Consider the following 26608-nt stretch of genomic DNA (forward strand, 5'->3'; position numbering starts at 1 on the left):
CATTTCACCTGACAGTCAGACCGGCGGCTGCCATGGGTCTCTCCACCTCTGCCTCCCCTTTCCCCCATCCACCTGCTGGCCTCCAGTACTTGCTAATTTTACTGAATCTGTGAAAGCTCCACCATAGCCACTACCAAACAATTGAGTTAATTTTACATGTCTGCCAGCATCTGTCCAATCCGCCACCTTTCACTGTTTACACGGTTACGAAAAAAAGACAACAACAACAACAAAACATCGGCCCATTTAAAACAAAAAATTACCATCGGCCCACCGGGCAAATGCCCGGTATGCCCAATGGCCAGTCCAGCTATGTATATAAGGTTACTAGTGATAAAGTCAAATATAGATAAAGTTAGTATATAGTGGTGTTTATTTTGAAGGGGGGGGGGGGGGGGGGGCAATTACCATCACTTATTCATTTTTATAACACAGGTCTATGGTTAGATGATTTGCAACTGATAAAGACAGAAATGAAAACATGAAAAAGAAATTACCATCCTTTAAAAAAAACAATTGTCTTCTTTTTGTGTAATTTCTCTATCATTTTATATTCGTCTGCTCCTGGATGGGCTCCTGTTTTAAATTTTTTATTTTTAAGGATTTCAAAGTAATGGCTCCAGCTTCCCCCGCTGTCTGCTCCAAACCCAAAGATAGTGACCTGGGGAAAAAAATTGAAGTAAAGATTTAATGTATTGTTTCCACTAGGAGCATTCTATTTATTTGTTTATTCATTCATTCTTTTATATATTAACTAATAGCATTCTTAAAAGACATCATTATCTCCATGTCCTATTGAGGACATGGAGAATACCACAAAGCTGACTGAGGAGTTAATGAAAATCAGCCCATAGAGCACTTTATGCATAAATGCTGTGATGACAGGGATTCTGCAAAAGGAATAGGGATGGGTAGTATCTTCACTGACAGTTTTAGCGTTAATGAGAGCACTCACTGGAGTGAAGGTTCTTCTAGCAGTACAACAACCCTAAGCATGCAACCAAGATAACAAAAAAGTGACTTCTTGACCACTTTGTAAATGTCCTTGAGTGGTACAGCCAGATTCCAGACTGGAACATGACTGATAATCATTGATAATCACTTCTCAGTCCTGGGATCCCCTAAGTGTCATGTTTCTGGGTCCTTTTGACCCAGTTTTTTGTTTGTTTGATTTTTTTGTTTTTTTGGTGGGGGGGGTGTTGTGCATTTTTGGTCATTCAAATCAAATCACTTTTATTGTCACATGTGCAGGTACATTGGTACAGCACATGTGAGTGAAATTCTTGTGTGCGAGCTTCACAAGCAACAGAGTTGTGCAAAATACAATAATGTAAACAAGCAAAATACAAGAATGGCTACATCTGAAACTAATAAATATATGTACAATATATAATAGTATATGCATTTCTGGATGTGTATACTAAATATTTTTCTACGTGTGTGTGTGTGTGTGTGTGTGTGTGTACACATATTTTACAAATTAAATAGAGTAAACAATGAATAGAATATATAAAATAAATAAAATAAAATATACAGAGTGAGACATGTGCAGAACAGTGGCATTACTGTACAGTATGGAGTGCATAATGTTAAAGTTCCAATAGTGAAGCTGAGGTGTCTATGAAGTGTTCAGCAGTCTGATGGCCTGATGGAAAAAGCTGTCTCTCAGTCTGCTGGTACGGGACTGGATGCTGCAGAACCTCCTTCCTGATGGAAGTAGTCTGAACAGTTTATGGCTGGGGTGACTGGAGTCCTTGATGATCCTCCCCGCTTTCCTCAGGCAGCGCTTCCTGTAGATGTCTTGGAGGGAGGGAAGCTCACCTCCAATTATCCGTTCAGAGCACCGCACTACTCGCTGGAGAGCTTTGCAGTTGTAGGCGGTGCTGTTGCCATACCAGGTGGTGATGCATCCAGTGAGGATGCTCTCAATGGCACAGTGATAGAAGGTCCTGAGGATGCGGAGGCTCATGCCGAATCTTTTCAGTCTCCTGAGAAAGAAGAGGCGCTGCTGCGCCTTCTTCACTGTTTTGTTTGTGTGTACTGACCACGTAAGATCCTCAGCCAGGTGTACGCCAAGGAACCGGAAGCTGCTCACTCTCTCCACAGCAGCGCCGCTGATGGTGATGGGGGTGTGTACTTCTCTGCACCTCCGGAAGTCCACTATCAACTCCTTTGTCTTTGCGACGTTGAGGGTGAGATGGTTGTCTTGACATCAGTGGGTCAGGGCGCTGACCTCCTCCCTGTAAGCTGTCTCATCACTCTTGGTGATAAGACCAACCACTGTAGTGTCGTCCGCAAACTTCACAATGATGTTGGAGTTGTTAGTGGCTGTGCAGTCGTAGGTGTAGAGTGAGTACAGGAGAGGGCTCAGTACACACCCCTGTGGAGCACCAGTGTTCAGTGTGACGGGGGATGAGGTGATGCTGCCCAGTCTGACCACTTGGCGTCTGTCAGACAGGAAGCTAAGGATCCAGCTGCAGAGGGAGCTGCTCAGTCCTAGATCCTGCAGTTTCCTATCCAGCTTCGAGGGAACAATGGTATTGAATGCTGAGCTGTAATCTACAAACAGCATTCTCACATACGTGTCTCTCTTCTCCAGGTGTGACAGGGCAGTGTGTAGTGTCAGGGCTATGGCATCATCAGTGGACCTGTTGTGGCGGTATGCGAACTGTAGAGGGTCCAGTGAGTCGGGTAGTGCAGAGCAGATGAAGTCCCTGACCAGCTTCTCGAAGCATTTGCTTACGATGGGGGTCAGGGCTACAGGTCGCCAGTCGTTCAATGAGGAGATGGTGGAGGATTTGGGTACAGGGACGATGGTGGCCATTTTGAAGCAGGCTGGGACTACAGACAGAGAGAGGGAAAGGTTGAAGATGTGCGTGAACACTCCAGCCAGCTGAGCCGCGCATGACTTGAGGACGAGGCCGGGAATCCCGTCCGGACCAGTAGCTTTGCGTGCGTTCACCTTCCTGAAGCACCTCCGCACATCCTCCTCAGACACAGTGTGCGCACTGACGTCATCCGCAGTGCGCACACTGTCCGGTCTCATGGTGTTCGCTGTGTCGAATCTAGCGTAGAATACGTTTAGATCCTCACACAGAGAGGCCGTGGTCTGTGGTGTGCTGGTTTTCCCTCTAAAGTCTGTGATCGTGTTTAGTCCCTGCCACATACTCCGAGGGTTGTCAAACTGTTGCTCCACCCTGTCCCTGTACTCACGTTTGGCTGCTTTGATCGTCTTCCGGAGTTGGTAATGTGCGTGTTTGTAGTCCGATGTGTTCGCGGAGGCAAAGGCGGTGCTCCGTGCCGCGCGAACATCTCCGTTAATCCAGGTTTTTGATTGATTCTGTATTATTTTTGAGTTCACTTGTATTCTATGGTTCCTAGCTTATTCTGTTCAGTATGGTTTATTAGATCTCCCCTTGTGTCTTTGTCCTCTGTCTCACCTGAATGTCTGTGTTTATACAATGTGAGCCTTGTGTCTTGTTTCCCCTCCATGTGTTTTATTCCTTCATATTTCCCTAGTCCATCATTTTTGTTCTCTCTCTCCCTCGCCCCCTCTCGGTTGCCTCTCCTCCATACTTTGATAGTCTCCCGTCAGTGTGCGTTATTTTGTGTTTGCTCTTCCCCTGTCTCTTTATGGTTATTCATGCCAGCTGTGCTTCCCATGTGTTCTCACTTCCCTCATGATCCGTCTGTGTATTTATGTCCGCATCTCCCTCAGTTCCGTGTCCTCATAGCTTTGTGACTCTCCCTGTGTTTCCCTGTGTGAATGATTATTAGAATTCCCCAATTTAGTTCTGTACGATTTTTCCTTTTTCCAGCAATAAATCCATGTTTTTTGAGTTCACTTCCTGCTTCTGGGAGTCTGCTTTTGGGTCCTATTCCTGCCTGCCCACAGCGAGTTCATGACACTGAGGCCACTTGCCCACTTTGGGGGTCAATGTTCCAATTACCACTGAATCACTGTTGTGTTGCCTTCACCCACCAGATCTTCTCAAGGTCCTTTCTCAGCCCTAGGTATATCTCAAGCTTCTCGTGTTCCTTTTTCCTGAGGTTGCTATCACTTGGTATAACTAACCAATATGTTGTGTCTATCTTGCTGATGTACTCATGAATCTTTTGTTTCATCCTAGTCAGTGGTTGTGACACTCAATAGACCTTGGTCACCTTCCCTTCTTAGGACAATGTCTCAGGTGGCTGAGTTGCAGCTTTTCCAGTGGCCTCTTCATGGTTCCTATTTGCCTGTTGAAGTCCCTGGTACTTGTGGCTATCCTCAGTGTCTACAAGGTTCTGGTAGTGCTATTCCCTTGGTTCTGAGTAGTTTCCCTCTCTTTATTACCATCTGACAACAGTTCTTCCATCTGAATGACATTCCAATGTCATTGTTGTACATCCAAGAGAATTGATGTCACTCCTGGCATACATGTAACACCTGTCTCATGTAGCTGTGAGTGGGGCCTGGGTCTCAAAGGTGTAATTTGCTTTTGATATTGTCTTGTTCATGCTTATAACCCAAAATATAAATCAACAAGCAACAAGACAAGCATATCAATTGAAATGCACTTCACTTTAGTGAGTGATTCCCAGTAGAAAGAAAAAAACGAAATAAAGTAAAAACATTTGAGTTTAGTGGTAAATTAATATGTAGAACTGATAAAGTGGTGTTCACTACATTTCATTCACTATGATCAGGGGTGCACATAAGTGGTCCGCAGGTGCGCATGCGCTGTCAAAATAAAAGACGTGCACCAGATAAGAAGTTGCAACGTGCGTTTACGTACATATGAAACGCACTGTTTTTGTCCGCTAGAGTGGGATTTTCACGGCATATTCTGCCCCACTTCTCTGTGCGTTCATCATTTGTTTGAAGCCAGCTCACCTCCTGCAACCACTTTTCCGAGAATACGCGCTTCTTTTGCGGGTTCAGACTCCTTCTGACATTTCTTTGGAAGTGGAGGAACACCAAAGTAATTGCTTAAAGGAGCTTGCTTCTTCGACATCTTTAAGAATTCTAAAGAAATGTCTGTTCTCCTCCAGAAAATCTTATGTACGCAAATGCGCGGGTAGCCCACGCACACTCAGTCCCAGACGTTCTTAAAAATAAAACCCTTGTTGCAGGCCTAAATCATGGCTGGGTTGCACTGTGGCCACTTCACTTGTAAACAACCAATAAAATAAAAGGCGCATGCCAACATCGATATTCAGAGCTTCAGACAATTCAAAGGGACAGATGGGAAAAAGGGCATCAAGGCTACCAGCAGGGTTCAGCCACGACACACAAAACCCACAGTCACACTAAATTCAAAACTCAAATCAGCAGAAGAGACCATACGAGCTTTGCTTCCATCACACTGGTAAAACGTCTGTCTCCTCCTCCTCTTGGTAGGTTACAACAGCTCCACATATGAGGTACTTTCAACCATGAAAGTAACAGCATGTTGCTAGTTTACAGACTCAAATGTCCACTCGATAGCAGTAGCTTATCTCTCCTCCCTCTCTCACACACAGTAGACCCCACAGCCCCCGCCAAATCCCACCCCTTTACCTAAAACTCTTATGGATTGGCTGGGGGCACACGAGCTTTATTACATGCCTATAAAATTAAACAATATAATAAAGGACACTTCAAAATGTAAATAAGAAGGCAGTGAGTCTAAACAATACACATCACATACGTTAAACACGTGCATTCCAAACTTTTCCACTTAAAGGTTAAATGATATAATTTTTAAATAGTTTCTCTCTACATTTTAACTATTTGTCATGGTCCTGGGTCAGTGACCCAGCGCTTTTGGTTATCATTTTCTAGTTTATGATGATGATTATTATTTTTTGAGTTCTGTGTTATTTTTGGTCTGCCTTTGAGTCTGTGTCTCTGTCTGTCTATGGTGTCACCCCATCTGTTTGTGAATCTGTCTGTTTAGTTCAATGTCTTGTCTGGTTCCATGTGTCTGAGTTTCCTGTTTTATTGTGAAGGTCTGTGTCATATGTGAGTGTGCTCAGTTTACGTTTCCCCTGCCTCGTCAGCTGTGATTTCTCCCAGGTGTGTTCCCCTCCTGTCTCTCATCCCTTGATTACTGCCATCTGTGTATTTAAGCCCTGTGTTTCTCTGTGTTAGTGTCGCGTCGTACCCTCAACTAGCTGTGTGTTCTGCTTCTATGTTCCTAGTGTTTGGTCTTCTGCTCCAGTTTAGTGTTTCTTTCCAGTGTTTCAGTCCTTGGTTCCTCTGTTCTGACTTTTGGTTTTCTTTTGGTGAGTTTAGTTTGTACAAGGTTTTTCCCAGCAATAAAGCTGCGCTTTAAGTTTCACTTCCGTGTCTGAGTTCTGCATTTTGGGTCCACCACTCCTGCTTGCCTGCCACACAGCGATTCATGACACTATTAATATGCTTTTGAAAATTTAAGAACATAATGACCTGAGATCGCTTTTTCAGTAATCAAAATAAACAATTTGTTTTGGCAAAGGCTACATACAGCTTGATGTCATCCAGATTGAGTTGTTGAATAACAGTTGCACTATTCTGTAGTTGGTTTCCATAGCCAGGCTTGTTAATAAACTGGCTAAGGGGATTCGGGCTTATGCAGAACAGCAGTGGGGACAGAGCAAAATGGCACATTTGATAAAACTTGTGCAACTGGCTTGAAGTTTGCCTGTATTGTTGTTCACTACATCTCTATTGAATACACTAAGTACAGTTTTCACAATTTCTGTTGCTGGGATCTTAGCTCCACTAGCCACTGAACATTGTTGTTATAGGTTGCATCCTTCTCTCATATGCACTTCCACTTTTGTTAAATCTTCAGCCTTGGTGGGGCTGTTGTCATATTGGCAAGTGGTACATTTATTTATGTAACACCCAGCACGCCCCTGCGGGCGGTTTATCCTTCAAGCTCGGGTCCTCTACCAGAGGCCTGGGAGCTTGAGGGTTCTGCGCAGTATCTTAGCTGTTCCCAGGACTGCGCTCTTCTGGACAGAGATCTCCGATGTTATTCCCGGGATCTGCTGGAGCCACTCGCCTAGCTTGGGAGTCACCGCACCTAGTGCTCCGATTACCACAGGGACCACCGTTACCTTCACCCTCCACATCCTCTCGAGCTCTTCTCTGAGCCCTTGGTATTTCTCCAGCTTCTCGTGTTCCTTCTTCCTGATATTGCTGTCATTCGGAACTGCTACATCGATCACTACGGCCGTCTTCTTCTGTTTGTCTACCACCACTATGTCCGGTTGGTTAGCCACCACCATTTTGTCCGTCTGTATCTGGAAGTCCCACAAGATCTTAGCTCGGTCATTCTCCACCACCCTTGGGGGCATCTCCCATTTTGACCTTGGGACTTCCAGGTTATACTCGGCACAGATGTTCCTGTACACTATGCCGGCCACTTGGTTATGGCGTTCCATGTATGCCTTGCCTGCTAGCATCTTGCACCCTGCTGTTATGTGCTGGATTGTCTCTGGGGCATCTTTACACAGCCTGCACCTGGGGTCTTGCCTGGTGTGATAGACCCCAGCCTCTATGGATCTTGTACTCAGAGCTTGTTCTTGTGCTGCCATGATCAGTGCCTCTGTGCTGTCTTTCAGTCCAGCTTTGTCCAGCCACTGGTAGGATTTCTGGATATCAGCCACCCCCTCTATCTGCCGGTGGTACATACCGTGCAAGGGCCTGTCCTTCCATGATGGTTCCTCGTCTCCCTCCTCTTTCTTGGGTTTCTGCTGCCTGAGGTATTCACTGAGCACATCTTCCCAATGTATTCTTGGATGTTCGTTGTCTCATCCTGGACTGTGGTGCTGACACTCACCAGTCCCCGGCCCCCTTCCTTCCGCTTAGCGTACAGCCTCAGGGTGCTGGACTTAGGGTGAAACCCTCCATGCATGGTAAGGAGCTTTCTTGTCTTTATGTCAGTGGCTTCTATCTCCTCCTTTGGCCAGCCTATTACCCCAGCAGGGTACCTGATCACGGGCAGGGCGTACGTGTTGATGGCCCGGATCTTGTTCTTACCATTCAGCTGACTCCTCAGGACTTGCCTGACCCTCTGCAGGTACTTGGTGGTTGCAACTTTTCTAGCGGCCTCTTCATTGTTCCCATTCGCCTGCGGGATCCCCAGCTACTTTTAACTGTCCTCTATGTCTGCAATGTTGCCTTCTGGTAGTTCAATCCCCTCAGTTCTGACTACCTTCCCTCTCTTTGTTACCATCCGACTACACTTCTCCAGTCCGAACGACATTCCAATGTCATTGCTGTATAGCCTGGTAGTGTGGATCAGTGAATCGATGTCTCGTTCACTCTTGGCATACAGCTTGATGTCATCCATGTACAGGAGGTGGCTGACAACTGCTCCGTTCCGTAGTCGGTATCCGTAGCCAGTCTTGTTAATGATCTCACTGAGGGGGTTCAGGCCTATGCAGAACAGCAGTGGGGACAGAGCATCTCCTTGGTAGATCCCGCACTTGATGGTGACTTGTGCTATGGGCTTGGAGTTGGCCTCTAGTGTTGTACACCACATCCCCATTGAGTTCCTGATGAAGGCTCTTAGGGTCCCATTGATCTTGTACAATTCTAGGCATTCCAGTATCCAGCTGTGGGGCATTGAGTCATAGGCCTTCTTGTAATCAATCCAGGCAGTGCACAGGTTGGTCAGTCTGGTCTTGCAGTCTCGGCTGACTGTTCTGTCTACCAGTAGCTGGTGTTTTGCGCCTCTGGTATTCTTGCCAATTCCTTTCTGTGTCTCACTCATGTATTGACCCATGTGCCTGTTGATCTTAGCCGATATGATGCATGACAGGAGCTTCCATGTAGTACTGAGGCAGGTTATTGGTCGGTAGTTGGAGGGGACCGGTCCTTTCTTGGGGTCCTTGGGGATCAGGACCGTCCGACCTTCGGTTAGCCATTCCGGGTGTCTCTCATTAACAAGCAGCTGATTCATTTGTGCTGCCAGTCGCTCGTGGAGTGCAGTCAGCTTCTTTAGCCAGTAGGTGTGAACCATGTCGGGCCCTGGTGCTGTCCAACTCTTCATACTGGAGACCCTTTCTTGGATATCTGCCACTGTGATGGTTACTGGACCCTGTTCAGGGAGGTCGCTGTGGTCTGCCCTCAGATCCACTAGCCACTGAGCATTGCCGTTATGGGTTGCGTCCTTCTCCCATATGCTCTTCCAGTATTGCTCCGTCTCCAGCCTTGGTGGTGCTGTTCTCTTATTGTTCCCTTGCCACTGAGAGTACACCTTTGCTGGTTCTGTTGAGAACAGCTGGTTTATTCTCCTGCCTTCTATCTCTCTGGTGTACCTCCTCAAGCGGCTGGCCAAGGCTGTGAGTCTTTGCTTGGCAGTTTCCAAGGCCTCAGGTATGGACAGCTTGCTGTATTTCTTATGCACCTTCTTTGTCGCACCTTTCTGCAACTCCGTTAGTTGGCTAACCTCCCTCCGTGCTACTTTGATCTTGCCCTCTAGCCTTCTTCTCCATGGAGGGTACTGCCCCTTGTGGCTGTTCAACTTGTAGCCAAGCATCTCACTGATCACTGCTGCCGTATTGTAGATCAGCTTGTTAGAGTCGGTAATCGTGGTTGTAGGTATTGTCCGTAGTGCTGCATTGACATCATCTAGCAGACCTTCTGAGGGTACTTCACGTAATCTTGGTAACCGGCTACGGGGGATCCAGGTTTCAAGCTTGGCCATGATCCTATTTTTCAGGTCAGCTCCTCTCGCACTCAACGATCCTTCTCCTATCGCACTTGGGGCTATGTACCCAATCTCGGGTGGGGGTGATGATATTTCCCCCCTGACCTGGCGTCCTGACTCCTCCTTGCCTCCATTTGTGTTGTACCTCGTCAATCTCTAGCTGTGAGAGCAGTCCCTTCTTTCGAATGTTGGAACACTGAGCTACTAGTTGTTTCGCCGTCATTGTGGATGTTGGGTATCGAAGAATCCATAGGTCCCTCATCCTATTCATGTAGCCCCTTCCGCCGGGGTTACTTGCGTAGTAGCATTCCAACAACGCCTTGTTTATCTCCAGTGTTTCCTCGGAGGGGTCTCTCTGTACTGGGGCTGTGATCGACCGTGGCTGCTGGGTCTCTGGGGGTCCTCTCAGCCTGGCTGGGGGGCTCCTTTGCCTCCCTTCTGCTGTGTGCCCAGCCTGGAGGCTGTGGTCTGTGACCGGCTCCCGGTGCAGACAGCTCCCTGTTATAGTGTTTCCTCACTTGGCTCATGTGAACCCTGCCCAATTTTTACTCTTTAAGTGTGCGCGTGTGTGTGTGTGTGTGTGGGGGGGGATATGTGTGTATTGTCTGTGAAGGTTCTCAGTCATCCAGGTCATCGTAGTCAAAGGAGCTTGCAAAGAAAAGCGTCTGGACTTCTTTGAGTTACTTGAAGATGTTTCACCTCTCATCCGAGAAGCTTCTTCAGTTCTAAGGTCAAATGGTAGAGAGTCCCAGATATAAACCTAGTGGGAGTAACCCCCCACAGAGGGACAAAAGGACCCCCTGATGATCCTCTAATCGCCTGAGCTAAGGTGTGAAACTGGGTGTGGGTCCCAATCAGCCAGAGTTTCGGGTGTGTTCATTGTGAAACCTGGCCCCACCTTATCATGCGAATTCCTGAGGTCAGATGGCCCAGGATGTGAGTGGGCGTTAAGGCGTCTGGGAAGGGATCTCAAAACTGGATTATAGATGGCAGAGAGTTGGTGTCGTAAACCCCCGCCTCTGTTCAAAGATGGTCGCTCACAGTGGACATAGATGGCTTCTTTCACTCCTCTTTCAAACCATCTGTCCTCTCTGTCCAAAATGTGAACATTGGCATCCTCGAAAGAGTGTCCTTTATCCTTAAGATGCAGATGGACTGCTGAGTCTTGTCCTGTGGAGGTGGCTCTTCTGTGTTGTGCCATGCGCTTGTGAAGTGGCTGTTTGGTCTCTTTAATGTAGAGGTCTGGGCATTCCTCGCTGCACTGTACAGCATACACCACATTGTTAAGTCTGTGTTTTGGCGTTTTGTCTTTCGGGTGAACCAGTTTTTTGTCTGAGCGTGTTGCTGGGTCTGAAATGCACCGGGATGTCATGCTTGGAGAAAACTCTCCTGAATTTTTCTGATACACCGGCTACATAGGGGATGACAATGCTGTTGCGTCTGTCCTTCTTATCCTCCCTCGCTGGTGTCTGGTCTTCTTTTCTGTGCCTCTTTGCTGACTTTAAGAACGCCCATTTAGGATAGCCGCACGTTTTGGGACTCTCCACCATTTGACCTTAGAACTGAAGAAGCTTCACGGATGAGAGGTGAAACGTCTTCAAGTAACTTAAAGAAGTCCAGACGCTTTTCTTTGCAAGCTCCTTTGATATTTGTGTATTCACATCATTTATGTTAATGAGAGTGTGGAGAGTGAGTTGGAGGGTGGGGTGGGCTGCTTTTAACTATGTAAAGCACTTTGTGCTACATTTTTTGTATGAAAAGTGCTTTATAAATAAAGATTGATTGATTGATTGATTGTGTGACACGTTGGTAATGGGACACCTTTTTTATAGTTTACGAGTTGGAACTGAACCAGCTGATTTTAATTTGCACTAAGTGGCAGGATTTACAGTTACTGATAGATTTTAGCTGGTATCATGACTTAATGATTTTTTTTAATACATCTTCCAGAATTTCAAGAAATTTTTTTCACTTTGTCATTATATTGTGCATATTGTGTGTGAAATTCTGAAAAATGAGTTTGGAACAATAACAAATGAAGGGCTGTGATACTTCCCAAACAGCCTGTTTATTTTGGTATGAAAATAATGTTTTAATGTTTAGATTGAGTTAATGTTAATTTTCAATGTTTAAGTGATCATCATACTTGTTACTTTAGCAGACCTAGTGCCTACAGATTATATTCAGACATTTAAATATATTCAGCCAACTGTTAGATTTTAAATAAAATATTTTAGTAGAACTGAAAAAATATATACATCAAACATAAACTAAGGAAATTTCTGAATGTAGTAACCCTTGATTTTTAAATGTCAACTTAATTTCCCTTAAAGTCCCTAAGGGTCCCAAAGCGCTTTACATATTCAGTCATCCACCCATTCACGCACACATTCACACACTGGTGATGGCAAGCTACATTGTAGCTACAGCCACCCTGGGGCGCACTTACAGAGGCGAGGCTGCCGGACACTGGTGGACTCTGACCCCCACCAGTAGGCAACGGGTGAAGTGTCTTCCCCAATGACACAAGATCGCCCATTTAAACAAAACCTGACACAAAAATTGTTTTTCAGGCAAACAAACACATTCAGCTCAAAAATCATGTTACACTGTTCTTGCCAAGTTAAAACTAATTGTTGAATCTGGTTGACTCCAACACTGGCCCTGTATTTAGCATTGAATCAATACCAAGTGTAGTGGCGGCACTCCATCTCTATTTCACTCTTCTGTACCACCTTTAGGAGTCAGTCTGGCAACATGCATTTGAAACGCGAGCAAGTCCAGGTACTTTTCTTGCAAAAAAGATGTTTATTGAAACTTTTAATTTACATGGCAAGACTCTGTCAAAAAACTGTGTTGCTTCCAGCTTATCCGACTCCCCAACTACGTAATTACAGTGTGCCGGAAGCCCAAAATACTAAAAAGTGCATTAGAATGTCGCACTTTTATATTCTATACCTTTAACAAAACAGTTTTTTGAAATTAACTAGAAATTATATTCTTAATATCAAACGTATAATGTATATTTCTCATCTAATCATTTTACCAGTACCAATAAAATTAACCTTTAACACTAGAATTACTGAGCCTCTTTTTTTTTCCTGGTACAAGTCCCTACTACTAGATCTACTAGCCCTGCGCAAATTTGCGTAAATCCCCTGAACCTACCGGTAAGACCTCCTAGAATTACTGACTTTTTTATTTTCTGGTGGATGTCCTGAGGTGTTAATCACCCCTGCTGAAATTTTCACAGGTCATCAGCTCGATTCTCCTCCTGTTTTTGTTGTGCAAACCACCCATTATCTTTGAGGCCTGGAAGATTTGCATTTGTTCACTCAGAGTAGCTCAGATCCAAGGTAAGAGAAAAATCTGGGTTACAACCCTACAATGGAGCTGAAGGCCTCTCAGCAGGGTACTAGGAGGTGTTAGGTTCAGGGAATTTACGCAAATTTGTGCAGGGTTAGTAAAAATTCAAATTTTTTATTTGTCACACACACACAACCATACACAGTATGACATGGGGGTGAAATGCATGTATATGTATGTATGCATGAAATAAATGTAGTAGCTCCATTGTTCTCCTGCTTTTGTTGTGCAAAACACCCTCCCCCAACCAGGAGAGATTTATGTATGTGTAGGAGTGGCATTGCTTGACTACAGCACAGTACTGTACATAAAAGCAGACCGACCAGGAGGGAGAATCATTTCTTCTTCGCATTTCTGAGAACGCACATCAGGATGGCCTCCGTATCACTGCCATGCAGGAATAACCTATCGGCGCAACATCCTTGGGCCTTGCTTCAGGAAATGAACGAAGCAGATTCTGATGGAGGAGAGGTTTCATTTGTCCAGCAGGCCACTGATACCTCCTCAGAAGAATCTGAAAAGGAGACGGAAGAACCCAACATGCCTCCTCGGAAGAGGCCCCCCTGGTACTGGGAAGCCCTGTCTGAGCCAGACGGCAAAAGAAGGCACTGCGTGGGTAGAGGAGGACAATGGAATGCCCAGTACAGGAGCAAATCGCTCGTGCTTCACTGCGCAAGCTGGACCCACAGAGTCTGCTAAGGTTTGTCATTGCCATATTACATATGATATTTATATAAACCCATTTAGAGTGAGGTTCATGTAAATTTACCATTCTCTATTTGTTTATCTTCCAACAGCGTGAAATTACATGTGTGCTCCAAAGCTTCCTTTGCCTGTTAGACGTGGGAATGCTGCACACCATCAGAGAGTGTACGGTATACCGTACACTCTCTGTAGCAACCGTCTGGCCTCACGGTAACCTTTGTACACAACTGCGAATTAGCTCCTGTGGTTCGCCAGCAGTGAACTGTTCCAAAAAATACAGCTTATCTTGATCGTTATCAGTCTTTTGCTCTACTGCTTGTTCGAAGGCTCTTATGAAGGCCTTATACTGTAGTGCATCACCTTTAAAAACCGGAATGTCCTTTGATGGCAACTGAGCCAGCTGCTGCTGTTTCACAAGTAACTCAGTGATTACATTCTGTTTCTGCATGACTGACAATACATCATCACTTCTGTTAACGTGACCATTAAGCCCATGAGTGGGGACTGGATGTGGTACCTGTGAGTTTTGCACTTGTGAATTAGCGTGACTACTCACATCAGCTTGTTGTGGGAGCATTATGCCAACTCTTTCCTTTTTAACTCCTCGACCTTGGGATCTTTGTATTGACACATAACTGCTCAGACCATCTTCAGATCTTTCACATTCTTTGAGCACCTTTAATTTTGCTTGAATTTCTGCTAATGCAGTCTCCAACTCTAACTCTTCTTTTTCCGCTTTGACTCTTGCTGTTTCAAACTCAAGATGTTGCCTAATCCTGGCCAACTCTAACTCAAGTTCTTGCTTTTTCTTCTTTTTCTTCAATGCTGCGGCTCTTTCCAGCAAGGCTGCGTGTTCTGCCTCCTGTTTAGCACGAGTGGAGGAAACTCTAGATGTTGTAGATCAGGGGTGCTGTTACACCCCGGCCTAGGCAACCGGAGTGCAACACGAAAAGAGTAAAAATAAAGGAAAAAACACACGAGAAAAAACTAATACGGGCTTCCACAAAAATAATCCCAAAACGAGATTTAAAGCAAGAAACGACATTTATTTACATCACCAAACACAAGACGTCAAACTATTTACAACGGGGGGAAGATCGCGACCATGACATACAGAAACACAGGGCTTAAATACATAGAAGGAGCAATTAGGGAATGGACCACAGGAGGGAAACACAGCTGGGGCAAATTAGACCTGACGAGACAAGGAAACGTAACTGAACACTAAGATAACACAGACTTTCAAAGTAAAACAGGAAACACATAACAGTCACGCCAAAACAAAACTCCTAAAACAATACACTGCCAACGCCGAACCGTAACATACGCCCCCACCCAAAAAAAACAAACATTTAAAACAACCCCAACGAAAAATGTTTGTTCCATGTCCAGCCCATACGGCACCGGCCGCCGTCCCGCAGGCGACGCTGATGGCTGGACGGGTCCTCCAGTGGAAACGGAAAACTGGAGCGGGCCCTCGGATCCTCCAGCGAAGACAGACGAGCAGCTCACCAGCTGCAAAAACAGACACGCAGCCCACCAGCTGCAGAAGGCTGGAGCGGTCCCTCGGATCCTCCAGCGAAGACAAACGAGCAGCTCACTAGCCGCAAACATGGACACGCAGCCCACCAGCTGCAAACACGGACACGCAGCCCACCAGCTGCAAACACGGACACGCAGCCCACCAGCTGCAAACACGGACACGCAGCCCACCAGCTGCAAACACGGACACGCAGCCCACCAGCTGCAGAAGGCTGGAGCAGTCCCTCGGACCCTCCAGCAGACGACGAAGGCTGGGGCGGTCCCTCGGACCCTCCAGCGAAGGCGGATGAAGGCTGGACCGGCCCTCGGACCCTCCAGCGAAGACAGACGACTGAAGCGGTCCCTCCCTCGGACCCTCCAGCGAAGGCGGATGAAGGCTGGACCGGCCCTCGGACCCTCCAGCGAAGACAGACGGCTGAAGCGGTCCCTCCCTCGGACCCTCCAGCGGGTGGACGAGCCCCCATATGTTACACCCCGGCCTAGGCAACCGGAGTGCAACACGAAAAGAGTAAAAATAAAGGAAAAAACACACGAGAAAAAACTAATACGGGCTTCCACAAAAATAATCCCAAAACGAGATTTAAAGCAAGAAACGACATTTATTTACATCACCAAACACAAGACGTCAAACTATTTACAACGGGGGGAAGATCGCGACCATGACATACAGAAACACAGGGCTTAAATACATAGAAGGAGCAATTAGGGAATGGACCACAGGAGGGAAACACAGCTGGGGCAAATTAGACCTGACGAGACAAGGAAACGTAACTGAACACTAAGATAACACAGACTTTCAAAGTAAAACAGGAAACACATAACAGTCACGCCAAAACAAAACTCCTAAAACAATACACTGCCAACGCCGAACCGTAACAGGTGCCCAATCCCAGTCCTCGAGATCTACTATCCTGCAGCTTTTAGATGCATCCCTACTCCAACACAGCTGAATCAAATGGTGTGATTACCTCTTCAGCATGCCATCAAGTTTGGCAAAGGCCTGATAACAAGGCATTCAGTTGATTCAGGTGTGTCAGAAGAAGGATGCGTCTAAAAGCTGCAGGACGGTAGCTCTCGAGGACTGGGATTGGGCACCCCTGTTGTAGATGCTCGGCTGACTTGAGACCCACGCGAGCTATGAACTGCATCCTTTCTAGCTCCAACCTGTGATGCACTGTCATCTGGGTTAATAGCTTCCTCCAAGCCAACTGTAACGTGCTCCTGCTGCTCAGCTTCATTTGGAATCATATGCTTATGATCCTCTGCTATCCATTTCTTTGTTGTTTTCATAAACTCTCTTATTGATGCCATTTTGGGCTCAAACCAATTGTCCTGGTCAAATATTTTTTCTTCTTCAGACAAAAGGCTCATAACCTGGTTATTGTGACTTTGAAACTCATTCAGAGCCTATGCAAAGTCACTTTCCACCCTTTCTTTCAAATTTTGAAGGTTCTGAGCATCACTCATCATTATCTTTATCTCCTTTATTTTGCCTGTGATTGTTCCTAATGTTCGTCTTCTTAAAGCAATACATCTTTGTAATTTTTCTTCCAAAGCCTTCTCTGTTAACTTACATGTTCTTCCCACCTCTCTTTCATCTGCCATCTTATAAGTTGCAGGGGTTTATTGGCTCAAGTTGCATGCACTATTTGTCTTCTGCTTAGAATTTTTAATAGACATAGTGTAAACCAGCTTCATAACATGCCAAAAACTCCACATTGACTGTATCTGTCACGGTTTTGGGTCCGTTGGACCCGGTATTTTGAGTTTATTATGTTTTGGTTTAATTTTGCATCATGGATTGTTTTCTTGTTCTCTTGTTGTGGTTGTGATTATTATTATTAGAGTTTCATGTTTCTGTTATCCATGTTTTAGGAATTGTGGTTTCATGTATAGTTCAGTTCCATGTGTCATTTTCTGTCTCTCTGTGTTGAGTCCGTGTCTCTGAGTTGTGATTCATGTTTCCTGTTTTATTGTGAAAGCCTTAACTAGAAATTATATTCTTAACATCAAACATGTATATTTCTCCTCTAATCATTTTACCAGTACTAATAAAATTAACCTTTAATTGGCTCTTACATCAGGTATGGCATTTTTACACATTGCTATCCAAGAGTTATGTAAAACTACTTTCAGCTGTTCTGTTGACACAAGCGGGTAGGCTCTACATGTTCGATTTGGCAATACTTTTAACACTTGATATCCTTCATGGTACCACCTTTAAACACAACCCATGTGTCTTTAGCTAGAGTAGTTGCTGCCTTTGGTTTGCAGGTAAATGTGTCAACCATCAGATGTCCACTCTTCTTGACTCTTCTTGAAATAACCATAGATACATTTCTGTTTTAGGCATGTAGTCATCTAAGGCAGACTTTTCTCAGCTTTGCTGGTAAATCAGTGTTTAACTACCACCACTGTCAGTCAGATGCATAATGTACAAATTGTTTAAAGTGAACATACCTCATCACACATCACTAGGCTGAGAACCACTGCAAGAAAGCCAGTGGATGGATAAGCACCCTTCTTTCCCAGCCATTCTTGATGAACATATTTCATGAAAGCCGGATGGAGGATCCAGATCTATTATGAATCAGACATAGCCTTAAATCTGAGTTCTATGAACTATTACTTTCTGCAATGAATTCACAAAATACTTTAAATTAGCACGACTGTAGCTAAAAGAAGCCAGTATTTGTTTTTGGTGGTATGGCTTTGACTATTGACCTGCATGACCTTCCAGGCACATAAATGCCAAGTATGAGAGATTGGGAAAACCATAACAATACCCAATACAGAGCAGAGTAAACAGTAAATACTGCAACAAAGAAAAAGCTGAGGTGCAGGTGACTTGTGAAATGGCTTGCACATCTGTAGCAATGGTGGATATGCTAAATCAGGTTAATAGTAAAAACTACTGTATATGAGATTATCCAGTTCAGTGTGTAAAATCAGCTGACTTTGTTTCCTGCCTGAATTAATGGTAGCTTATATGTCAGTTTTGTTCATGTAAACCTAAAATACTCACCAAATCTTTGTTAGCTATCTTCTTTAAGTTTGGAGCACCATTTTCCCTGTTAAAAAGATGAAATGAACTGATTACATAAATAAATGCTAATAATTACCTAAGACTAGCACATCACAACAAAAGATTAAGTTGTTCATATAACAATTCATATAACTTTATGCACTTTTTGCTGTTTAAAAAAAGAAAGGCTGACCTCTGATGGGTTGTCTCAAAAACTGTTTTGTTTAATTTGGTTGTTCTAACAACAAAACAAAAACAAAAAACTATACTGCATTTTTCCTTACAATTAGCTGAAACTATGTTGCAAAGCAGTTAAAATCTGCTATTCAGAGCAAAACAGTTATACAATTTCTGGCAACATAGGTTTTAAGACAGTAGCCCTTTTAGCCTACCCTCGATTTATGTCCTTCATGAGCCACAAAAAGTCACGTGTTTTGAAAGGAAAAAACAAGAGATGAGTGGTATTGTCCAGTCTAGTAGAACTCTCTGGATACATGACATGATGAGTTGTTTTGGTTCCAACATCTGTTTCATAGCCTTTGGTACGCCCCCGATTCATTCTAAATAATACAGAAGGATACATATTTAGCACACATTTTTGCATTTTAGATACATAAATATACATAGACTTATATTATATTATACTATATTATATTATATTATACTTTTTGTCTCGCAAGAACATTGTTTACATTAGATTTTGTGTTTGTGTTAAATGATTATTACCTTATTACGATATCATGGGAATCAATAAGAGGTCCATAATGCGATCCTCTCAAATTTCCAGAATTCCCCACCACGGCACAACTCCTGCAGTGATCAGGACGAGGTTCTCCAATATCTGCAATTGGTGTTATTGTCTGAAATAGCCTCTCTAGAGTTTTATTGTACAAAGTCAAGTTCTGAAGTCTTGCCCCCTGTAAGTTCTGACAAAGAGGAGAAAGTTATTGAAAAAAAATCAAACTTCCCCACAGAACAAAAATATTATAGAATTTCCCAATGATTACAAGTTCATGAGTCACCAGTAAGTCTGGGAAAGACCCTTTCAAAATTTTTCCATATCAGCATCAATATTATGATGCGCCATTTACAACAACTGTGAAAGATCACTGAAGCTCAAGAGTAAAAAATGTATACTGATTTAGGCAAAAATCTTATTAGGCCTGAAGTTTAATTCAGTACTTTAATTTGATATTTAGAATTAGGGCTGTTCGATATAACGATATATATTCGATGACGATATAAAAACGTCTATCGTTTCATTTTATGCTATAGTTTGTTTCGTGGTGTTGCATAATGAACTTTTTACAGCAATATTTTTTCATTGTTTTGATGGTCACTGCAGTGGCTATATTAATTTCTTAAAGTTCTCTCTTTCTCTTATATTTAATATTACCACACTTCGGGCGGACAAGCGCCTGTTTTTATCCGTTGTGGTTAGCAACAACGACGGTAACACCATCGCGTGTCCGTTTGTTTATGTTCCACATAAACCTTTCACAATAAAGCTCATGATCCTGTTGAGACTTTTCAAAATAAACTGAACCACGCGAAAAAGTAGATTATTTACGCATGAATAGTAAAAAAGAGCCGCCAGGTGCTAAAAAATAAACCTTAGACTCAAACGTTAGAACCGGCTTTTCTCCGCAGCATGCCGTGTAATAAATACTCACAAAGAAAACGGCAGCCGTTACAACTTATGTCTAAAAATGTATCGTTTCGTGCATCGGTTAAAACACTCAACTCCAGCTACATGACGCGCAGCTGGAAACACTTCCCGCAAGTCGAGCTGCCCGATATTCACAGAATTTACAGAAAATGTCACATTTTTGTGATTTATATCGTTATCAGGATGATAGAATTCTTATATCGGGATATGAGATTTTGGTCATATCGCACAGACCTATTTAGAATTGTTCTGAAAAGTTTAAGACTGATCTGCAAGATACAACATCAGCATTAATCTGTAAGTTTCTTCAAGCATATGAGTTGTGCACATTTATGCAATGATAGATTATGAACAGTACTTACACAAACATATACTGTAGATTCGAATATTTTTTTTGTCTTTCAATTCAGATAGAGTCACAGTTTTACCTCAGAGCTCTAAGTTATCATTAGTGAGAACCTCAACCCCTGGGCCTGAACGCTACCCCTTTCTTGAGAGAAACAAAAAAAATACTCATTGCCATATTAAGCCATTTCTTTTGACAGAAGTTATATCCAGAAAAACTCCATAAAAGGTTGCAGACCAAAACAATTGCCTTACTGATTGTCTTACTAATAAGTGGGAATTCGCTCTCATGCTATTTTGCCCCATTTAGTAAATCTGGCCCTTTAAAAAAAATGCCAATGATCCAGTTTTATGCGTAGGGAGGCGCTTTCATATTGTGATATTGCGACTTTCACTAAAGGAACTAAAAAAGTTTTCCAGAACTTGTCATTGCCAGTAAATGGTAAGGATTTTACCATTCTTCAGGTAGAAATACAGTAGGGTGAAGAGTGCAGTATATTTAAAAGAATAAACGATGGATAGTACAAGGTGCTCTAAACTTGTGTAGTTTGTTTACTTACACAATAGAGGAATATTTGTGCTTGTTTTTTGGATGGAGGTAGACCGTGTCATTTAACAGCAGCAATATGTTGTTAAATGTCATGACATACTTGATACTGCTCTTTAATAATAATAATACCTTTAACATCACCACAGAAGCCAAAAAAGTGATATGTTGATTTTTTTTTATTATTTACCTTCCACCAGAGGAAATCTTCCTCTGAAGGTATATGTTTCTGTGACAGAAAGGGTACAGGAGCTTCACTAATGATGTCATTAAACCAAGGATCACTGTCTCTTAGACATTTCTGACAGCCACAAAGACTCGGCTCGCGATGACAGAAGGTATATCCAGAAAAACTCCATAAAAGATTGGAGACCAAAACAATTGCTGTGATACTCAGTAGCGGGAAAATGCTAACTCTGGATCTTCCCCATTTGAAATACATCTTGGCAGAGTTCCAATCTGAGAACAAATACATGTGTGAATGTGAAAAATAGGACTAAGCCTTTAGAATACAGTAATAGAAACAATAACTCTTTACTTATAAATATTTATAGTTTGCAGCATATTAAGAGCATTGCACTGGAATGCACAAAATCGGATAAGCATAAAAAGTTGGTTAGTGTCCTCTTATATTCATGGCATTTGAACAGATAGCATTTACCAGCATAAATCACCTCCCACATTATTAGTTCATGTAAGTAACAAGATCTGTTGTTTGAAGTTGAATAAAACAGTATGACACCCAACAGAATGGAAAACACAGTACAAAATATTTCTAGATCTTGGTCAGATTCTGCATTTGCATGAACTGTTTATCTCATTGTTTTCTCTGCTTACCTCTGTTGCTGTTGAAAAACTCCTGTTCAGTTAAACTTTCCTTGTGGTTCTGGTGCTGATTAACCTAAAACGAAGTAACATAGCAACAAAAACAACACAATGATTAAAAAGCAAAACAACTCAAAATGGCACTCATTAAAATTATCCCATTTGCTTCTGAAGAATTTGACTACACAATATGAGGCCACTCTATTTGAGGCAGAACAAGATAAATTGCTAAACTGTTTGAAAAAATAGGGAAAAAAGAAATCTGGGAAATGCATACTAAATAAATGCAAACACACTTCAGAGGTTCGCTACAGATTAGTGTGAGATAAGACAGAGTGTAAATGTAATGCATCTGCAAACCAGGAATATGAGTCAAGAAGAACTTGTAGGATATATCTATTAAGCTATCCATGTAGCTATCAAGTAATGAGCAACTATTCAGTGGGAGAGGGAGGGAGGGAGGGAGTGGTTGTTGACTATGTGCAAATAACTATAGAGGTTGTGTCTGACTTGTGCATTGCCACACAGAGAAGTTGTGACAATAAATTTTATTTTATTATGACAACCCACAAACCGACACACATGCAAACACATATACATAAATACCTTTAAATATATATTCTATTAGCCTCTTATCAGCACAATACAGCTGATATTTGAGTCCATGTTTTACACCATAACATTTAACGCATAATTCTTACTAGAGGTTCTTTATTATTAGCTGAAAACTTAAGAATCTTAAATGGTAAATGGCCTGTATTTGTATAGCGCTTTTACTAGTCCCTAAGGACCCCAAAGCGCTTTACACAACCAGTCATCCACCCATTCACCCATTTACACAAACATTCACGCACTGGTGATGGCAAGCTACATTGTAGCCACAGCCACCCTGGGGCGCACTGACAGAGGCGAGGCTGCCAGACACTGGCGCCACCGGGCCCTCTGACCACCACCAGAAGGCAACAGGTGAAGTGTCTCGCCCACAATCGCCTATCTTTAAATCCTCTAACTCTAAAACACTATGCAACATGGTAGCTACAAATACTAACACTCACCATTCATTGAGGCTACTAAGAACACAAATGAACAAGTAACAAAGTAATAGAAAACCCAACATAAGTTGTCTAAATAATGCTGCCAAAACAGCCTCAAGAGGATAGTGTCATTGATATTTGGGCAGGACCCCTTCACATGTCATTGTCTGATGTCATTTTTTGTGTCCTTTGCTGCTAGTATTACCATGCAAAGGACATACTAACTGTAATAAAAAATAAATGGAGAACCTTTATCGTTGTGTAATATCCAGTGTATAATGTGAAAAAGTGTTTCAATAATAATAATAATAATAATAATAATAATAATAATAAGAGTTCTTATTGTTGTTGCAATTGTTATTGTTATTATTATTATGATTACTTGATAGGACTAAATGTTCCAATCCCTAAAATAAATAGCATCATTCTTGAGTGGGCTTGATGATCGGATCTGTTTTCATACATAAGGTGCACCGGATAATAAGGCGAATTAAGCTAAACAAAACGGCCAGATAAGCCAAATTTTACTCAACTCATTCTTCTAGCTTCCTCCACTTCTGTACCATTGATTGATTAATGTTGAATTCTCTCGCAGCTGCTCTATTACCATGTTGTTGCAGTATATTAATGACGAACCTTGTATTGTGGATGGATTATCTCAGTTGCTAAAAAGTTAGCGTTCATCCTCCAGCTTCACTGTGTTTATGTTATGCTAACATAGCTGTGTCACTAGCGATCACGCAGCACATCATTATATACCAACTAGCCCAACTTCAGTAACCCTACAAACGTCACTATTTAGTTTTCTGTCTTAATTTATGTTGGAAGTGATGGCAGAGCTGTACGTTTTCATTTTTTCAGAACTCATCATATTTATTGTGCGGAAAATATGGTACATCCCAATGATCTCATTGGGATGTACCATATTTCCCCTTTATATCTATAAAGAGGTCTTGCCTAAGTATTAATGAAAAATCAACATTAATGAATCAATGGTATGGAAGTGGAGAAAGGAAGAAGAATGAGTTGAATACAATCTGACTTATCTGACTGTTTTGTTTCGCTTAATGTGCCTTATAATCCGGTGCGCCTTATGGTCCGAAAAACACGGTACATTGGGCCCCTTTGATGCAATTATTTCTGACCTCTGCCACTGTTCTTACTGTGATGTTTTTTTTGTTTTTTTTGTTTTCACATTGATGTCTTCAGGTGAAACTTTGGGTATTTATTTCAACCAATTGTGTGTTTTTGTCCTCATCCAGCATTAAATGGTAAATGGTAAATGGTAAATGGCCTGTATTTATATAGCGCTTTTACTAGTCCATTCTTAAGCCATTCTTTATGGATGTCTCTCTGCCCAGAGTGTGTCACATTTTGTGTTTTAGTTTGCAAAATACTTCTTCCAAAACCTAATCTTTTTTTTTCATTGATATGCTTCATAAGTGGCTTCTATCATCCAGAAAAATAGATTTAATAAAATTATTAAAAAATAAAATAGTTGTTTGGGGGTTTTTTTCAAGTAAATTTTAAAAGAACTATTTGTCATACTAACTAATTTGACTTAAACACTGGAAAGCAATTTATTTAATATTTACAAAACAGTAGTGTTATATGATATTTTTGAATTAAGATACAGATTATTATCTTTGCTTATAATATGTTAGCTGATTTGGATCAGTAGAGGATCATGTGAGTGCAGCTGGCTTGCAAAAGACACATGATGCTTAATATATTTTTTTTCTCTCAACTGAAACATTACAAATAACATCACTTAGAAATGCTTGCTTGCCTATCCCATTTAAGTTTATTCTTAAATGGGACTAATGGCAATATTTTTCTCTCTTGCAAAATTTAGATTTTCATTTTTAAATTTAGGTGAAAGGAAGGTGTAGGGAATTTTAGGGGTTTATCTCTGCCATTTCCACTATGTGGAAACCATTGGATGTAAACTTCTTAGACAAGTCACTGTTTTTACACTGTGACTTGTCACTGTTTTGCCCTGAAGCATCAGGTTTGTTGATAGTGAAAATAATGTTGACAGAGAAGGCGTGGACACAACCTAAGGTTGTCAACACATTAAGTGTCAGTAGTACAGACGAAAGGACTGGTAATAATGCGTTAAATTTGCTTTCTAAAGTTCTAAAGTTCTAAACTTTTACTTTATTTTGTGACCAGTATGACTGCTGACATGTTAAAAGGTTTGTCAGCTGCTTGCAATAATAATAGCTGTTAACTACTGACTAACGAATACAATATGCATATTTCATGGTTTGTGAGTGATTCGGTGGTTTAGTAGACAAAGAAGTCAACAGTGACTGTGATATAAACATATCATCACTATAAAGAGGTCTCTAAATAAGTAACAGTACTCTATTATTAAAACTGATGATGATTTGTATGCTATTTACGACATTGACAAATGTTCAAATCCGTCACAATATTGGAGTAAAAGAAACACTTCCAAAAAAGGATACTAGCATACATTTTAATACTTCCTAGATACTGAATTTTTGAATTAAAAATGAATAATACTGATATTAAGCCATTTATTAGTTGTGTAGCAATGTATATACAACTCCAATTACACTATGGATTACATTTTTAAGGTACTTATCTACCTATTTATTATAATCTGGAAGATGATAACTTTGTCACAGATGGCACAGAAATTGACCCAAAAGCAGACACAATGCACAGAAGCGATCGAGTTTACAATCAGTTTGTTTACAATAACATAATCAAAGTTCACAGTGAGAGTCCTGTCCGGGACAGAACGCCTGAAACAGGAGCCAGAGCAGTTAAACAGTGAGAATTGAGCTTTCCTTACTTTTTTTGTGCAGAGGCGTATTAAATCCCAGTTCTTTGTATTCTTTACGGCCAAAAAAGACACAAAGCTCAAAGTGGTCAAACTCAAAAAATTATCTTTAATTTTACATATTCCGGAATATGGAGACTCAGCAGACACACAGACATGTCAGCCAAAGTCTGAAGTAAAACAGGAAGCTTAGTCATTTATATAATTCCTCTAGACGTCACACACACTTCAAGTTTTGATCAAAGACTCTGCTTACTTTCACTTTCTGGCTGCAGGTCCTATTTTTGCAAAAGCATAGTTTCCTGTCAGTACTTTTAACTCAAACTCAAAACTGGCCCTCTCTTATACATAAAACAATATAATCAGCAGATAAGCATTCAGATTATATATTACTTTTATATAACTTTCTCAGATCAGAGGCTAGAGAGGACCGCGCTACCGTTCATTGTTTTGGCAGAACAAAGAAACCTGTTCAACCTGCAAAAAAAACAGTTGAACTCCCATTCAGTCAGATGGCAGCTAGTTTTTGGTCGATTCAGTTTCACTTTAAGCTATGGTGCTTAAAGTGAAACCTGATGCCTTGTCTTAATTTGCTGAAGTAGAAAGTATCTTGTAACATGGAAAATCAAAGACTAGATATGTCATATGTCATGGCTGTGTGCAGGCAGGGAAAAGGACCCAAAATGCAGGACTCACAGAGGCAAGGTGAACTCAAAATGCACAGCTTTATTGCGAGTTGCGGACCGGACAGAAAACTAGCTATTCTGGAGAGAAATAAACTAGCAGACTGGCAAGCAGATAAACAGAACACACAGCATAGTATGAGGGCGAGCAGACATTAACGACCCAACACTGACACAGAGAAAACAGGCCTTAAATACACAGAGGGAGCAATCAGGGGATGACAGACAGGAGGGAAACACAGATGGGTCAAATCAGGGGTGACGAGACAAGGGGGAGCAAGACCAGACACAATACACACAGGACAGGGACTATAAATGTAAAACAGGAAACACACCGACACGTAAACTTAACAGAGACTAGGGAGACAGAACATAGAGACCTGA

General features: G+C 42.2%; 1 protein-coding gene across 3 annotated transcripts; it reads right to left on the reverse strand.

The window, feature by feature from the left end:
* Positions 1 to 384: 384 nt before the first annotated feature.
* On the reverse strand, positions 385 to 25698 carry LOC146683618 (CMP-N-acetylneuraminate-beta-galactosamide-alpha-2,3-sialyltransferase 1-like). 3 transcript variants are annotated; one of them, XM_085445754.1, is made up of 8 exons: positions 25554 to 25698; positions 21705 to 21768; positions 21058 to 21326; positions 19033 to 19232; positions 18699 to 18866; positions 18307 to 18352; positions 17742 to 17861; positions 385 to 661 (listed from the first exon to the last, which is right to left on the reverse strand). In XM_085445754.1, exons 3-8 carry the CDS (start codon positions 21307 to 21309, stop codon positions 494 to 496), a joined length of 954 nt encoding a protein of 317 aa, XP_085301880.1. In that variant the 5' UTR covers positions 21310 to 21326; positions 21705 to 21768; positions 25554 to 25698; the 3' UTR covers positions 385 to 493. The 3 variants fall into 3 exon arrangements, with proteins under 3 accessions (XP_085301880.1, XP_085301878.1, XP_085301879.1); XM_085445752.1 differs by lacking the exon at positions 25554 to 25698 and having other exon boundaries at positions 21705 to 21762; XM_085445753.1 differs by lacking the exons at positions 385 to 661; positions 25554 to 25698 and adding an exon at positions 17553 to 17597 and having other exon boundaries at positions 21705 to 21762.
* Positions 25699 to 26608: the final 910 nt, after the last annotated feature.

Source organism: Copadichromis virginalis, linkage group LG22 (genome assembly GCF_057382275.1).
Source record: "Copadichromis virginalis isolate Kocher_CV1m ecotype Utaka linkage group LG22, C_Virginalis_male_GT1.1, whole genome shotgun sequence".
NCBI lineage: Eukaryota > Metazoa > Chordata > Actinopteri > Cichliformes > Cichlidae > Copadichromis > Copadichromis virginalis.

Excerpts from the sequence above, each read along its gene's own strand:
- LOC146683618 (XM_085445754.1), bottom strand. The coding sequence starts at position 21,309 with ATGTATTTCAAATGGGGAAGATCCAGAGTTAGCATTTTCCCGCTACTG. Across the intron at positions 19,233-21,057 it reads AAGATTTCCTCTGGTGGAAG|AACTTACAGGGGGCAAGACT; the intron begins GTAAATAATAAA and ends CCTCTTTGTCAG. Across the intron at positions 17,862-18,306 it reads AGATAGCTAACAAAGATTTG|ATCTGGATCCTCCATCCGGC; the intron begins GTGAGTATTTTA and ends GATTCATAATAG.